General features: G+C 35.5%; 1 protein-coding gene across 8 annotated transcripts in view; it reads left to right on the forward strand.

Moving 5' to 3' along the window:
- Positions 1-14,557, forward strand: part of NBEA (neurobeachin) — a 355,903-nt gene that overhangs the window by 159,904 nt on the left and 181,442 nt on the right. For all 8 annotated transcript variants that reach the window (XM_087966360.1, XM_087966362.1, XM_087966361.1 and 5 more), the window contains one exon: positions 6,454-6,562. In XM_087966360.1, the coding sequence (XP_087822486.1) occupies positions 6,454-6,562 (109 nt within the window). The remainder of the gene's footprint in view (positions 1-6,453; positions 6,563-14,557) is intronic.

Raw genomic sequence — 14,557 nt, forward strand, 5'->3', positions numbered from 1 at the left:
GCAATTTCTTTAAAGTAAGCCTCAATATCATTTTAAAATTGCTCTCCCATCTTCAATTTCAAAACAGTATTGTCATGTATCATGAGAGCCAATTTGGTTCAGTAATTAAGGCATTGGGCTACAAACTGGATATTCTAGTCCCAGCCTTAGGAAAGCGGCAATGGTAAACCAGTTTTGAAAAAGCCTTGCCAAGAAAACATCAGGAATTTGTCTTTAACAGCCACCAGGAGTCAACATTGACCCAAAGGAACACATACACACATACAGTATATCAGGAGTGTCAAACTCAAGAACCAGGGACCAGACCCGGTCCACGGGGTGCTTAGATCTGGCCTGGGGAGCTGCCCTAGAAACAGCAAAGGACTGGCCTGTGGTGTCTCTGCAAGCAAAAACGGAGTTTGCGTGCACAGCCCTCCCAGGCTCTGTTTTCAGCCGTGATGGCCTCCTGCCATCTTCTGCCAGAGAAAATGGAGCTCAGGAGCCTGTTTTTGCTGGCAAAGGGCTCGGGCTACTACAGACACCCCCTGACATAAGTGACATCAAGCTGGCCACACCCACCCTGGCCTCCGAGGTCAAACACAACCCTGATGAGGCCCTCAATGAAATCAGGTTTGACACCCCTGCAGTATATCATGGGACACTGCACTTTGACCAAAACACATATCCAAATCTTCCCGTGTGAGCAAGGTGTGTAGTTTCACAGCTTAAGGCTTTTATGAACGGATAAGTAATACTAATCAATGTGGATAATTAAAATGTAAAGGACTACTTATAATGCAGTCCTACAAAAAAGGAAGTCTCTCAAAATTCAGTGATCTTTACTCAGAGCTCTATCGTCAGGTTTAGACTTTGGGGGGAGAGAGAGAGCTAAGGGTAGATTTCAGACTTTTGTTTTTTTGGGATATCTCTGTGCCTAATGAGAATAGGACGAGGAGCTGGGGAGTGAATGAGAGGCCAAGTATCTAATATGTAATTTGTAAAGCAGGAGAAATTCACTAACGCTCTGAAGAGCTATTTATTCCATCTTGCAAAGGAGCAACTGCTCTTTGAAAGGGTATGGTATCTGTATTATTGGAATTGTTTTTATCCTTCCATATTAAAATGGCCTTTTTCTGGCTTTGCAGTGCTTTATTTGAAACTGAGAAAACATAGGCATTTTCTTTCACTGTAAAGGATTGGAATTGTTCTATGTTTTTTCATCAGCAAATAGTAGTACCTTTCCCTAAGATCTGACCTCAAGCAATGCATTTCTTTTTGAGACAGTAGCTAAAAATGAAGCAGCAGCAGCAGTCACTTGCCACCTGTAGAAGACAAAAAAGAATAGAAAAATATTCATACCAATTTCATCTCTGGTTGCTTTATCTGAGCTATAACGTCCATGGAAAGAATTGCAAGTATGTACAGGTAAAACTCAAAAAACTAGAATATCGTGCAAAAGTTCATTTATTTCAGTAATGCAACTTAAAAAGTGAACCTAATATATGAGATACACTCATTACATGCAAAGCAAGATAGTTCAAACCGTGATGTGTCATAATTGAGATGATTGTGGCTTACAGCTCATGAAAACCCCAAATCCACAATCTCAGAAAATTAGAATATTGTGAAAAGGTTCAATATTCTAGGCTCAAAGTGTCCCACTCTAATCAGCTAATTAAGTCATAACCTGCAAAGGGTTCCTGAGCCTTTAAATGGTCTCTCAGTCAGGTTCAGTAGGAATCACAATCATGGGAAAGACTGCTGACCTGACAGTTGTGCAGAAAACCATCATTGACGCCCTACATTAGGAGGGAAAGGCTCAAAAGGTAATTGCAAATGAAGTTGAATGTTCCCAAAGTGCTGTATCAAAGCACTTTACTAGAAAGTTATGTGGAAGGGGAAAGTGTGGAAGAAAAAGGTGCACAAGCAGCAGGGATGACCGCAGCCTGGAGAGGATTGTCAGGAAAAGGCCATTCAAAAGTGTTGGGGACTTTCGCAAGGAGTGGACTGAGGCTGGAATCAGTGCATCAAGAGCCACCACACACAGATGGATCCTGGGCATGGGCTTCAAATGTCGTATTACTCTTGTCAAGCCGCTCCTGAACAACAAACAATGTCAGAAGTGTCTTACCTGGGCTAAAGAAAAACAGAACTGGTCTGTTGCTCAGTGGTCCAAAGTCCTCTTTTCTCCATGAGAGCAACTTTTGCATCTCATTTGGAAACCAAGGACACAGAGTCTGGAGGAAGAATGGAGAGGCACACACTGCAAGATGCTTGAAGTCCAGTGTGAAGTTTCCACAGCCTGTGTTGATTTGGGGAGCCATGTCATCTGCTGGTGTTGGTCCACTGTGCTTCATTACGTCCAGGGTCAATGCAGCCAGGAAATTTTGGAGCATTTCATGCTTCCTTCCACAGACAAACTTTATGGGGATGCTGACTTCATTTTCCAGCAGGACTTGGCACCTGCCCACTCTGCCAAAAGCACCAAAACCTGGTTCAATGACCGTGGGATTACTGTGCTTGATTGGCCAGCAAACTCGCCTGACCTGAACCCCATAGAGAATCTATGGGGCATTGCCAAGAGAAAGATGAGAGACATGAGATCGAACAATGCAGAAGCGCTGAAGGCTGCTATTGAAGCATCCTGGTCTTCCATAACACCTCAGCAGTGCCACAGGCTGATAGCTTCCATGCCATGTCGCATTGAGGCAGTAATTGCTGCAAAACGGGCCCAAACCAAGTACTGAGTACATATGCATGCTTATACTTTTCAGAGGTCCGATATTGTTCTATGTACAATCCTTGTTTTATTGATTGCATGTAATATTCTAATTTTCTGAGATTGTGGATTTGTAGTTTTCATGAGCTGTAAGCCATAATCATCACAATTATGACAAATCACGGCTTGAACTATCTTGCTTTGCGTGTAATGAGTCTATCTCATATATTAGTTTCACCTTTTAAGTTGCATTACTGAAATAAATGAACTTTTGTATGATATTCTAATTTTTCGAGTTTCACCTGTATAGTTAAAATTGTTGCTACATTTTAAAGTGGAATTCCTGTCAGCATTTTTTGGGACTTAGTTTCCCTGTTCTGGTTATCAGTTTTTAAACATCCCAATTCATAGAAAAATCCTTAAATGCTGCCAAAAATATGTTTGGTTCAATTGAATCAAACATAGAATGGTATTTTCTAATTAAATACCAGTTAACACAGGAAAAATACAGAACAAGTTTAGATAATTTCTTTGTGGAATAAATTCAACAAATTTAATTATTTTAGATGAGTAGATCAGTAATTCAATTAAAAATATAAAATAAAGAATGGATGCAAAATAAAAAGGAGACATAAACATTCCCTTCGAAAAGATGTAAGAATGGTAAAGCTCCAATGTCATGATATTAATCCTCCCTGCAGACCTCAGAGAGAGAGATCAAAAGATTGCCTTTCCTAAATACCCAGTGGGTCTAAAATAGTTGGAGACCACAGGTAAATTCAATTTAAGTTGCAGTATAATAAAAAAAAATCTAAAATGCACGACTTGAACACCATAAGATACACAGAAGCTTATCGTTTTGAAAATAACTGAGAAACTTAGCACTTTGGCTCTGTCTGGGAAAAATCAAGAAAAATATTTTGTCTGGTTTACAGGAATTTTATCTTTCTGAAACTACCAATACTGCTATAAATGCAGTGATTTGGGAACTCACTATCTAAGTGTATAATATCTACAGGTTTCTTGGAAAGTTTGATAGGAAGAACCGCAGTTTCTTTCTTCACTTCATTCTGCTTGGTTAAGTTTATACCCAATTAGCAGACAGGTGAATGTGCATTTACGGGCCTTGGAAGACATTAGTTACATAAGTTTAAAAGTCATACAAAAGAAACCAAAGTCTGGATCATGACTTAATTGGTTTTAGCCCACTAGAACAAAAATATATAATAAAAGAATGATGATATTATGTGGAAAATCAAAAATATAAATATTCAAAACTAGCTTCGTTTGATTAACCTAGTACCTGAGAAATTCACTATTAGCACATGACTAAGAAAGTCATTCTTGAAGACATGTTTATCAAACCTCTGGTATTCAGAAAACTGCAGAAATTTGATTAAGATTTAAAAGCATTCATTTTTTCTCTTTCCAGAAAGAACATCCTTATGTTTAGTGAGAAATTACTTTTTAAACTGCAAGCCTCAAACTAAGAATCAGTTCTTTTATTTTTTTTTCACATCTGAAGATAACTTCAAACAGCTTGATTAAGGAAGAAAAACTATGTTTCTGGTACTAAATTTCTTGTGGAGCTGGGCTTGAAACAGTGATTCTGTGACGGTCTTTTCCACATTTGATCACTTTAGCTGCCCAGAATCATTGGGAACTGGATGACATATAAATTTGTATAATAAGTAAATAGTTAATTGGATTATATGGACTGTATTAGACATATGGATGACTAACTAGTATGCTTTATATGACTCTTGTATAGCAGAAGTTCATTACCTTCCTTCTGCCACTCAGGTTGAAATGTCATTATAAAGTAATGATGGGAAATCTATCCCTGAGGTCACACACAACCTTTGAAATTCTGTTTGTGGTTCCCTCTCCAACTAAAATTACAGAAAATGTAGGATCTTGCTTTTGTTTTATTTTTTATTTTTTGGTAGAAATACTTTATATGAAAATGACTGTATAAACCATAATGTAGGATTTCCATAGTTAGGAAAAATAAAGTGAATCTTATCCCAATTTACATAAAAAAGGGGAAAAAAAGAGAAAAGGGAAGGAAGGAAGGAAGGAAGGAAGGAAGGAAGGAAGGAAGGAAGGAAGGAAGGAAGGAAACCCTAATTGTTCACATATATGATATTTTGTATAATAGGTGCAGCCATTTGGTACTCCATCTCTTAAGCATTCAGTGTGATTTCAGCCACTTGTTTTTAAAGAAAACAAATACTCTTGGGTTCAATTTGTCTGCAAAGCTGCATTTAATAGTTTGGATATAAGTATTCTTCTACATCATCAAATTCATTAAAACTAGAAATTTTATTGTAAAGATTTCTGGAAGACACCTTACAATTCATATTCAAAACTAATTTGATAGCAACATATTTGAGATCCTCTCTTGATGAAAAAACATGCAACATGAATGATTTGCTTTTCTGACTTTGTCAGAAACCAGAAACAGTGCATTAGGAGCTGGAAGATTCATTGTAATAGTCAGTATACCTTACAAAAAAGAAAACACCAACTAGAGAACATTTTTTTAATCTACAAAGAATTTCCAAAACTATTTGCATTTGAAGAAGCAACATAAAAATAAGACTTTTAAAAGCGTTATTGTTTAAAATCTACTGAAGTCTATGATAACATGTTTATTGTATTCAGTTGGATCAGACATACTGTAATATTGACTCTTATATATCAACCAAATAATAGTGTTTTATTTTAAAAAATAAATAATAATCATTTGGTGATTAGATTATGCTTTTTATGTATGTGAACTTTTCACAAAGTTTTTATTACTCAATTTGTTACTAATGAGTCTGGATTTAAATTAGGAAACTAAAGTAATGGTCTTTTGGGTTAGTGGGAATGTTTAGAAGTTTGAGATTGACTTTTTGGGACTGTCACATAATGGTTATCATGACTGATGTGGCCACTTAGAAAAATAATGGATTTCAACCAGCTAAAAATAACCTGAAAATAAGGAAAAACTTTCTGACAGTGAGAACAATCAACCAATGGAACAGCTTGCCCTCGGAAGTTTTGGGAGCGTCATCACTTGAGACTTTCAAGAAGAGATTGGACTGCCATCTGTCAGAAATGGTGTAGGGTCTCCCACTTGGACGGGGGGGTTAGAGTAGACGACCTATAAGGTCCCTTCCAACTCTGATTATCTGTTATCTAAAAATGTTTCTTCAGTAGGACCCAATGCATTATTGATAATGCAGTTTATTGCAATTGATTTTCAGGACGAAGCTTTGCTTTCTACATGTTATCTTTCCATTTTCTTTTTATCAACATTCTCCTAAAAAGTAAAATTGGGGGAAGGGAGAGATCTTGATCAGAGTCAAGCAATACACTAGTGCAGGGTGTCAAACAGGTGGTCCACATGTCAGATGCATCACATGCAGGCCACACCTACCTTGGCTCCTCAAAGGCGAAAAAACATCACTATACATTATGCGATGTCATGTGACATGATCGAGTTTGACACGTGTTCACTAGTGAGCCATTTTCACTACTGTGTGCTGTTTTACAAGGGGTACATTCGTTGCTTTTTTGAGTTAAAAATTGAAAAGGAAACTTATAAACTTCTTAATTAGGCCGTTGTGGATAAAAAATTGCTTTGGAGTTTTGTTGTTTTGACAAAGCAAATAATTAATAAATTATTTTACTCTTAATGTAAACAAATGAATTGATGATTAATGCAATGTTTCATGTCTGAGAGATCAATTCACTTTTTCCCCTAGATTATTGTGTCATGCAATGAAGGATCACATTGTAAGAGTTGCAAATGAGGCAGAGTTTATTTTGAACAGACAAAGAGCTGAAGATGTACACAAACATGCAGAATTTGAGGTAAGCCTCAGTTGTTGAAACTCTGGAGTTCTGTTTTCACTTAACTTGTCATCATTTGAAAAATAGATTTTGAAAGGAAAACTTAGACTATTGTTATTCAAAATCTATGTTCATTTTAATAGAAATCATGCATATTAATTTAAACTCTATAGAAACAAATAGTGTTATATTTAGAATCTTCTTTATTCACATATTTAAAAGTAACAGTATTCTTCTGATATTGCTGGTGTAGATTACCAATTCCATTACAGTTTAAATGTAAATTTTGTTATTAGAATTGTGTGAAATATCTGCTGCATTATATTGATTTTTTTTACAAATAACTCAGGACAATGAACATGTCCTCTTCCTATTCTCCCTGCAACAATAACCCTGAGAGATTACTTGGGCTATGAGAAAGTGACTGGCCCAAAGTCACTCAACCAGTTTTTTATGGCTAAAATGGGATTAGAATATTTTTATTGGAAAGATTGAGCAGAGAATTCCAGAAGTATATACTGAGAATATATACTCTCAGCAGTGTGTGTGTGTGTGTGTGTGTGTGTGCATATACATACTTGCATACTCTCAGCATACAAGGTGTGAAGGTCATCCTAGCTGTCTGCTTCAGGCTGTACATATCTAAATTGAGCACCAGTTATGTAGCAGAATTCTAGAGGTGGAAGATACAGAAAAGGAATCATTTTATACTATGTGGGAAAAAGCAGTGGTAAACTGCTCCTGTATTTTACCAAGAAAACCACATTAATAGAAAGACTGCCTTACTACTGAGGAAAAACTGAGGATCTTTTGGAATATAATGGTGTTTATGATGTGGCTAGTTTAAAGTCTTCCAGATGTCTAATTGCTGAGGTTTCCATGCAGGAAAAGAAAATTCAAAGATGCAAAGATAGAATTACAGTGGGAACATGAAATATAAATATAAACTTGAAAAAGTTCAACATAATGAAGGGTAAAATGAATTGAATACACATTGACATCTTAGATACTAGCAAATTGAAATGAATATTGGATACTTCCAGTATTCCACTGTTTACAACTCAGGACGTGAACAACAAGGAACAGTATATTCAGCAAAGGCATAGCAAAAATAGTATTTGGCCACTATGCTATCACTAACTGAACAGTAACAATTAGACTTAAGGAGCAGTCCTTTAATATGACAGTTATTCACATTTATGCTAAAATCAAGAATACAGAAGAACAAGACGTTGATGAGTTTTATAAACAAATTCAAGTTTTAATCAACAGAACATGCAAACAAGAATAGCAAAGTTGGAAATATAAAGGAGTAATATTTTCAGGTACTGCTGAAACCCAAGAAAGAGAAGCAGCGAACTGGATGTTAGAACAAACAATGGAAATTACCAAGAAAGACAAAGCTTCCAGGAAAGAATGAATAATTTCAGAGAGCTCTTAAAGTGAAATGAAGCAGTATTACAATAACATCTGTAATGATACTGAAGATGGAAACTGATACAGAAAAATGAGACAAGTTTCTCAAAATATTTCTGAACCCCAGAAAAGGATTTCAACTTCAAATTGACACCAATGAATTGATAGTAAGTGATTCAAAGGAGATTAACATAAGGCAAAAGAAAACTGAAATAGTATGTAATAGAAATTTCGACATTTAAAATATGTTAGAAATTCCCTTCTCATACTTGAAGATGAAGTTAGATTTTATCATTACCAAATTGGAAGGCTCCAGGAATTGGTGAATAGCCACAGAAAAAACAAAGAATGAGATCTTAATCAAGCTATGCCAGCAAATCGGTAGGATGAGACTGGGACTAACAGACTGGAGGATATAAATCTGCATTCCAGTATCAAAGAAAGAATACTCAACAGAGTGTGCAAACTATTATACAATATCCTTAATTTCACACATTGATAAAATAATGCTTATCTCCAACATTGTTTAGATTCCTACATGGAAAGGGAGATGCCAGATGTTCAAGCTTTAGAAAAGATTGAGGAAGAACATATTATGAATGCACACTGAATAATTGAATAAACCGTAAAATATCCTCAAAACAGTATGCATTTCATTAATTTCAGGAAGACTTCGAGTTTGTTGATTATGTCAAACTGTGGAATATGCTTATTGCTCACCATGTATATGATATATAAAGATTGTCAAAGTAAAGAAGTTGCTTTTCTGCCATAGTAATTCCCAATATGCTAAGCAACAGTCCTGAGAAACTCAAAACGATATGTGGGAACCACATTCAGAGTTATATGCTCTGGGATCATTTTCTGTCCTCCACAGGATTCGTAAATAGATCACAGAGACACATATTACCCAGTCCAAATGAGATCCCTGGAACTGTGACCTTATCTGGACTTAATTTTATTGTGTGATTCCAGATTTTGTTATTCCTAATCCACCCATCCCTTTTGATTAAACCCTTTGCCTTGTATAACTGCACTGGACGATAGTTTCCAGTTCCATTTTTCTGGAATGTTTTTACCTGCTGTCTCTGTCACATCAATTTTGGTCCCATTCCATTGAATTGCAAAGAAATTTTTAAAAAATGTATAATTCTATTTAAATGCTCATGATGCACTTTTAACTCACATTAAGGTTCAGATAGAAAGAAATTTATTTATTTATTTATTTGTTTGTTTATCCATCCATCCATCCATTCATCTCACAATAAAGATTATGGTCTTACCACTCATTAGAGAAACTTTACTATTTAGACTCCTGTCTATTCATCCTTGGGAGTTGGCACAACATATGTCGTTGTCTTTCCTCCTTTGTATTATATTCTATATATTCTGCTAAATAACAATTTATCATGTTTGGTAGGATAGAATAACTGTCTGTCTGTCTGTCTCTTTTGCTATTACTTGAATTACAAATCAGTCTTGCTACTTTTATTTTTTTATTTTTGGCAAAGATTAAAAACAGATCTTTGACTTACATTTCATTCATGTATCTGTATCTGTATCTGTATGTATATGTGTATGTACATATGTATTTGTGTATACACACACACACACACACATACACCTACCATACATTGCATTGCAAACATAGAATCTTACCAAACATATTCTAAATATTTTGTCTTTAAATTTTAAAGATCACATTTGCAATTAAGTATATGTCACACTGAAATTTCATACAGCTTCAGTGGTAAATAACATTTGATATTTATCAGAGCACTCTGCAGTAAACTTAAGATGACAGTAGAAGATTGAGTTATCTGCCCTTTGAAGAATTTATTGCAGTATAAGATCTGTCAGAAACATAGACAAAATGAAAATATTCAATTAGATTCCAGCTTCAGTTAGCAAACACAATTTAGAATATTAACCAAATTCCCTTAAGGAGAAATCTTAAGTCAATTTTCTAGTGAGCAAACAAAGACATTTCTGAAACATGGGTTTCTTTAAAAATGTAAGTCCTTAACTTTTAAAAATATTACTATTGCATAATAAGCAAAACTAGCTTTTTATAAAAATTAAAAATAAAATTTCAGCATATGAATAGCAAATATTTCAAATCACTCATCACAATCCCTTGACCTAAAAAAAGAAAAGAAAACTGCTCCACAGAACAGTAGAAGTGTGTGTTGAAAACTGAATTCTTAAATACACACAGAAAATAGTTTGAAAAGCTTGTTAACATAATTAAAAATTCTTGTCTAAAGTTAAGAAGTGTAATTAAAAGAATGAATGAATATCTTTATTATTATGGTCACTGACTAGTATTACAAACAAAAACACATTAAAAGAGTTGTGGTGGCACAGTGGTTAGAATGCAGTACTTCTTCAGTTTGGCAGTTTGGGGGTCTGACTCAGCTTCCATCCTTCCAAGATCGGTAAAATGAGGACCCAGATTATACAGCAATAACATTTAAACTTATATACTGCTTCACAGTGCTTTACAACCCTCTCTAAGCAGTTTACAAAGTCAGCATATTGCCCCCAACAATCTGGGTCGTCATTTTACTGATCACGGAAGGATGGAAGACTGAATCAACCTTGACCTGGTCATGATTGAACTGTGGCAGTCAACAGAATTAGCCTGCAATACCATTGCACCACCATGGCTCTATATATCCTATATACCAGGCCTGTCAAATTGCCGCATATGGCCCATGCAGGTCGCACCCAATCCAGCTCTGCAAAGGCAAAAAACATTGCAATACGTCACAATATGGCCTGTGATGCGATCGGGTTTGACATGCATTTCTTATTATTTTTATAAATAACTCAAGGTAATAGAGATCTTCTTTCTCCTATTTTCCCCACAACTACCACTTGTAAAGTGGGTTGACCTGAGAGAGAGTGAGTGGCTCAAGGTCACCCAATTGGCTTTCATAGCCAATGCAGGACTTGAACTCCCTCCTGCAAGGGCTACCTAAAGTATAGATCTTAGGAATTTAGATTGGACCCTTTCAAGAGGAGTAAAGGCAATGAACAGTCCTAGCTGGCTATTGGAAAATACGGTACTTGTTCATAAGCCTTAATATAGCATCAATGCTGCTGCGATATATTATGCTCCTTTGGTAAAATGAAAAATGTGAATTGTAAATTGCATTTATTAAGTTCACATCATCCGCTTGTTGCACAAGCATTGCATCTGCTAGACAAACAGCAGCCTTCTTGGGAGGGAAGTTATCTTCTACCAGGGAAGAAGAAAGTTCTGTAAGCTGTGAACTTTCCATTTCTGCCTGTAGATCCCATTCCAAAGAATTACAGGTGTTTCTTGTCTTATGACCACAATTGGAATGGGAATTTTCATCGCTAAGTGATACAGTTGTAAAGCAAGACATCATATGCTTCCATTGCTTAGCAGTGGTAATCCTGAAAGTCCTACTTACTACTGTTAACTGAGAATCATGGATTTTTAAGTGACTAGCCTACCCAATTCAATTCATTCTGTACTTGGTCCATCCCAGCAACAGACCTCAGTAAGGAACTCCCCCTCCCACTTGTCTATGCCCCTCATCTCTTCCCTTTTGGCTTCCCTGTACCATTTCCTGTGAAGCAGTAGGGAACCCCAGAATCATGAGGCTCTGGGACTGTTTGCTATGCCCAGGGAAACTGCCTCAGTCCTGTCCCAGCCACATTTGCCTCACCACCTTGCACTCAAAGATCTCCACTGCTCTGTTGATTTTTTTGTCTTCTTACTTCTGCTGAGGCATTACTGGCTTGGCTGCTGTGTTGTGCTGTGCTGAGACTGGGCTTTGTTGCACACACCCCCAAAAAAAGATTCAAAAGCAGCTCCAGAACTACAGGGCCCCCAAAAGCCCCATTGCACCACCAGTCCAGCTCCAGTCCAATTCACAAACATGGAACAAAGAGCCTTTTTCATGCACCATGCACCATGGCTCTGAGCTTCATCACATGATGCAGGGCTACAGCAACAGCTATAATTTATGTGTGTGTGTGTGTGTGTACACACACGTGTAAATTAAAATAGCAAATTAAAAGAATAAAATAGCATAGATTCAGAGCTGCTTGCCCATTGTCCTCATTAGAATGCCCTGCCCCTACGTATTTGAAAACAATGAACAATATGTAATTTTCCTTTAACATAAGAAGGATAAGAAAATTTTATTTCATCATTATTCTCTAAAAAGCCTATTTCACAGTTAATATCCATTCATTCTATTAACTTCTATAATTACTCAGAATGAAAAATGAAAATTTGATTTAACTGTCCAATAAGCTGATGAAATATTAACCTCATTACTGAACAGTATTATTGTACTAATTGGTGTTTCTTTCTACAAATAGGTAAATTGAAAAAGTAATTAACCCCTTGATGACTGTGGTCTTAAAATACATTTAACTAAAACATGCTTAACCTGATGGAGAAATATGCAATGGTTTTACATTATTCAAATATGCAGTTTTTATGCCTTTTCATATTAGAAAACAAAATTATTTCAAATTATTATGAATACCGTCTCAAATGATATCAAACAGAATGCTTTGAGACATGTTTTCAAAAGCGCCACATGCTGACAATAACCCCCTTTCTTTCTATCACCTCTTCCTTTATTCCCCCATTTCCCCCCAATTCTCACATGTTCATTGAGTACAATTTATTATTCTATAGGTTTGAAATTTAATGGCAAAACATATCAATATTTATTTGTATAACCTACAATACAATTTGTTCACCCCATTTGCAAATCTATACATTATAATGTTAATTCATATCAATATTATCCAGAAAGCTGCAGGGTTTGATGAAATACTAGCACAATTGCTTAAAAGTCTAACAAAATGGTGCAATTAAATTGCTACACATGATTGATAAGCAGGTACCAAAAAAATCACAGCTGTGACAAAAGTCTATTTATATTCTAATTCCAATAAGTGATCAAGACTAAAAAAATGTTCAAACTACTGAATAAATGCACTTAGTAACATAATTATGTTAGTAACATAATACTTAAGATTTGAAGTCCAGACTTTAACAGTATTGGGAACAGGAACTGATAAATATATAAGTTTGATTCAAAAGCGACATGGATATTGCTAACATTCAGAAGTTATGGGAAGGCAAAGAGGTTCCCCCCCAAAAAAGTATAGGTAATCCTCAACTTATCACCACAATTGAGCCCAAAATTTATGTTGCTTGAGTGAGACGGTTTGTTAAATGTATTTTGCCCCATTTTACAACCTTTTTTGCCACAGTTGTGAAATGAATCACTGCATTTGTTAAGTTAGTTAACCGTCCGCTTAACATGGTTGCTAAATGAATCTGAATCTGAATCCCATTGACTTTGCTTGTCACAAAAGATGATCACACATGATCCTGGACATTGCAACCATCATAAATGTGAACCAGTTGCCAAACATCCAGATTTTGATCACATGACCATGGGGATGCTGCAACATTTGTAAGTGTGAAAAATAGTCATAATAATTTTTTGCAGTGATGGAAGTCCAGGACTACCTATATTTTTGCTTTGATAGCTTCTGACAATTGTCCAATTGTAATTATTTCTTTAAAAGATGGGTGTACTGAAAAATTGTTATGAAGACCAGGAAATAATAGTTCTAATGGAATATGGAGCCACTAAATGCTTCTAAATTGGATAGTCTTCTAACCTTATTCATTTAACATCTGTAGAATATGTTATAAAAAATGCTCAAATAAAAGATATAAAAACTGGTGTTATTACTGGGAGAAACATAACCTCCGATATGCAGCTGGTATAATGCAAGGAAGATTTTAAGGGTTTTCTTGTTGAAAGTAGAAAGTAAGTGCAGAAGTTGATCAGCCATTGAAGATTTAAAAAGTTTTTGTTTTCAGTGTGTAGGTTTCACTATTTTAGATTTGTATTGTTTGTCTTGTAATGCTTATATTAATTGTATGTCTCAGGAGATCTAGTTAGACAGAACATAGTGAACATTATTTTTAGAAATAATAAATGTTAGTTTAAACAGCATAGACATTCAAATAGAAACTAAATTAAGCCTCATGATCAATTATCACAATCGAGTTTGTGAGGCTATAAGAGAAGCCATTTTTTACATTAGGTTGTGATGCTGAATTTTAGGCAAGTTTAAACTGTCTTCTATGAATATATTGGCAAAAGACTATCATCTTGTACTGCTTCTTTTGCAATATTTTCAAGTCAGCTTTGTGCTATATACGTTAATGTAATATTTACAAGAATAGACTTAGAATAACTTTATTGTCACTTTAAATGTACACTAACTGGCATATGTTAACATAAAATTTCATTGCATACAGCTCTCAAAGGGTCACTACCTCCAATATACACTATATAAACATGACAAAAAAGTATGCATACACCCACTTGCCCACATACTATGAACATACATACAGAGAAACAACACAGTCTAGTTCGGATGTATACAAGTACATGGTGAAAAAAATGAATCTTAAGAGTTTACCAGACAGATGGCATAGGGAATAAAGCTGTTATATAATCTAGTAGTCCTGTTAGAAATACTTCGAAACCTCCTTCCCGAGTGGAGCAACAGAAACTGATC

The sequence above is a fragment of the Notechis scutatus genome, chromosome 5 (genome assembly GCF_049901735.1).
Source record: "Notechis scutatus isolate UNSWTSFEM ecotype Mainland chromosome 5, rNotScu1.2, whole genome shotgun sequence".
Classification (NCBI taxonomy): domain Eukaryota; kingdom Metazoa; phylum Chordata; class Lepidosauria; order Squamata; family Elapidae; genus Notechis; species Notechis scutatus.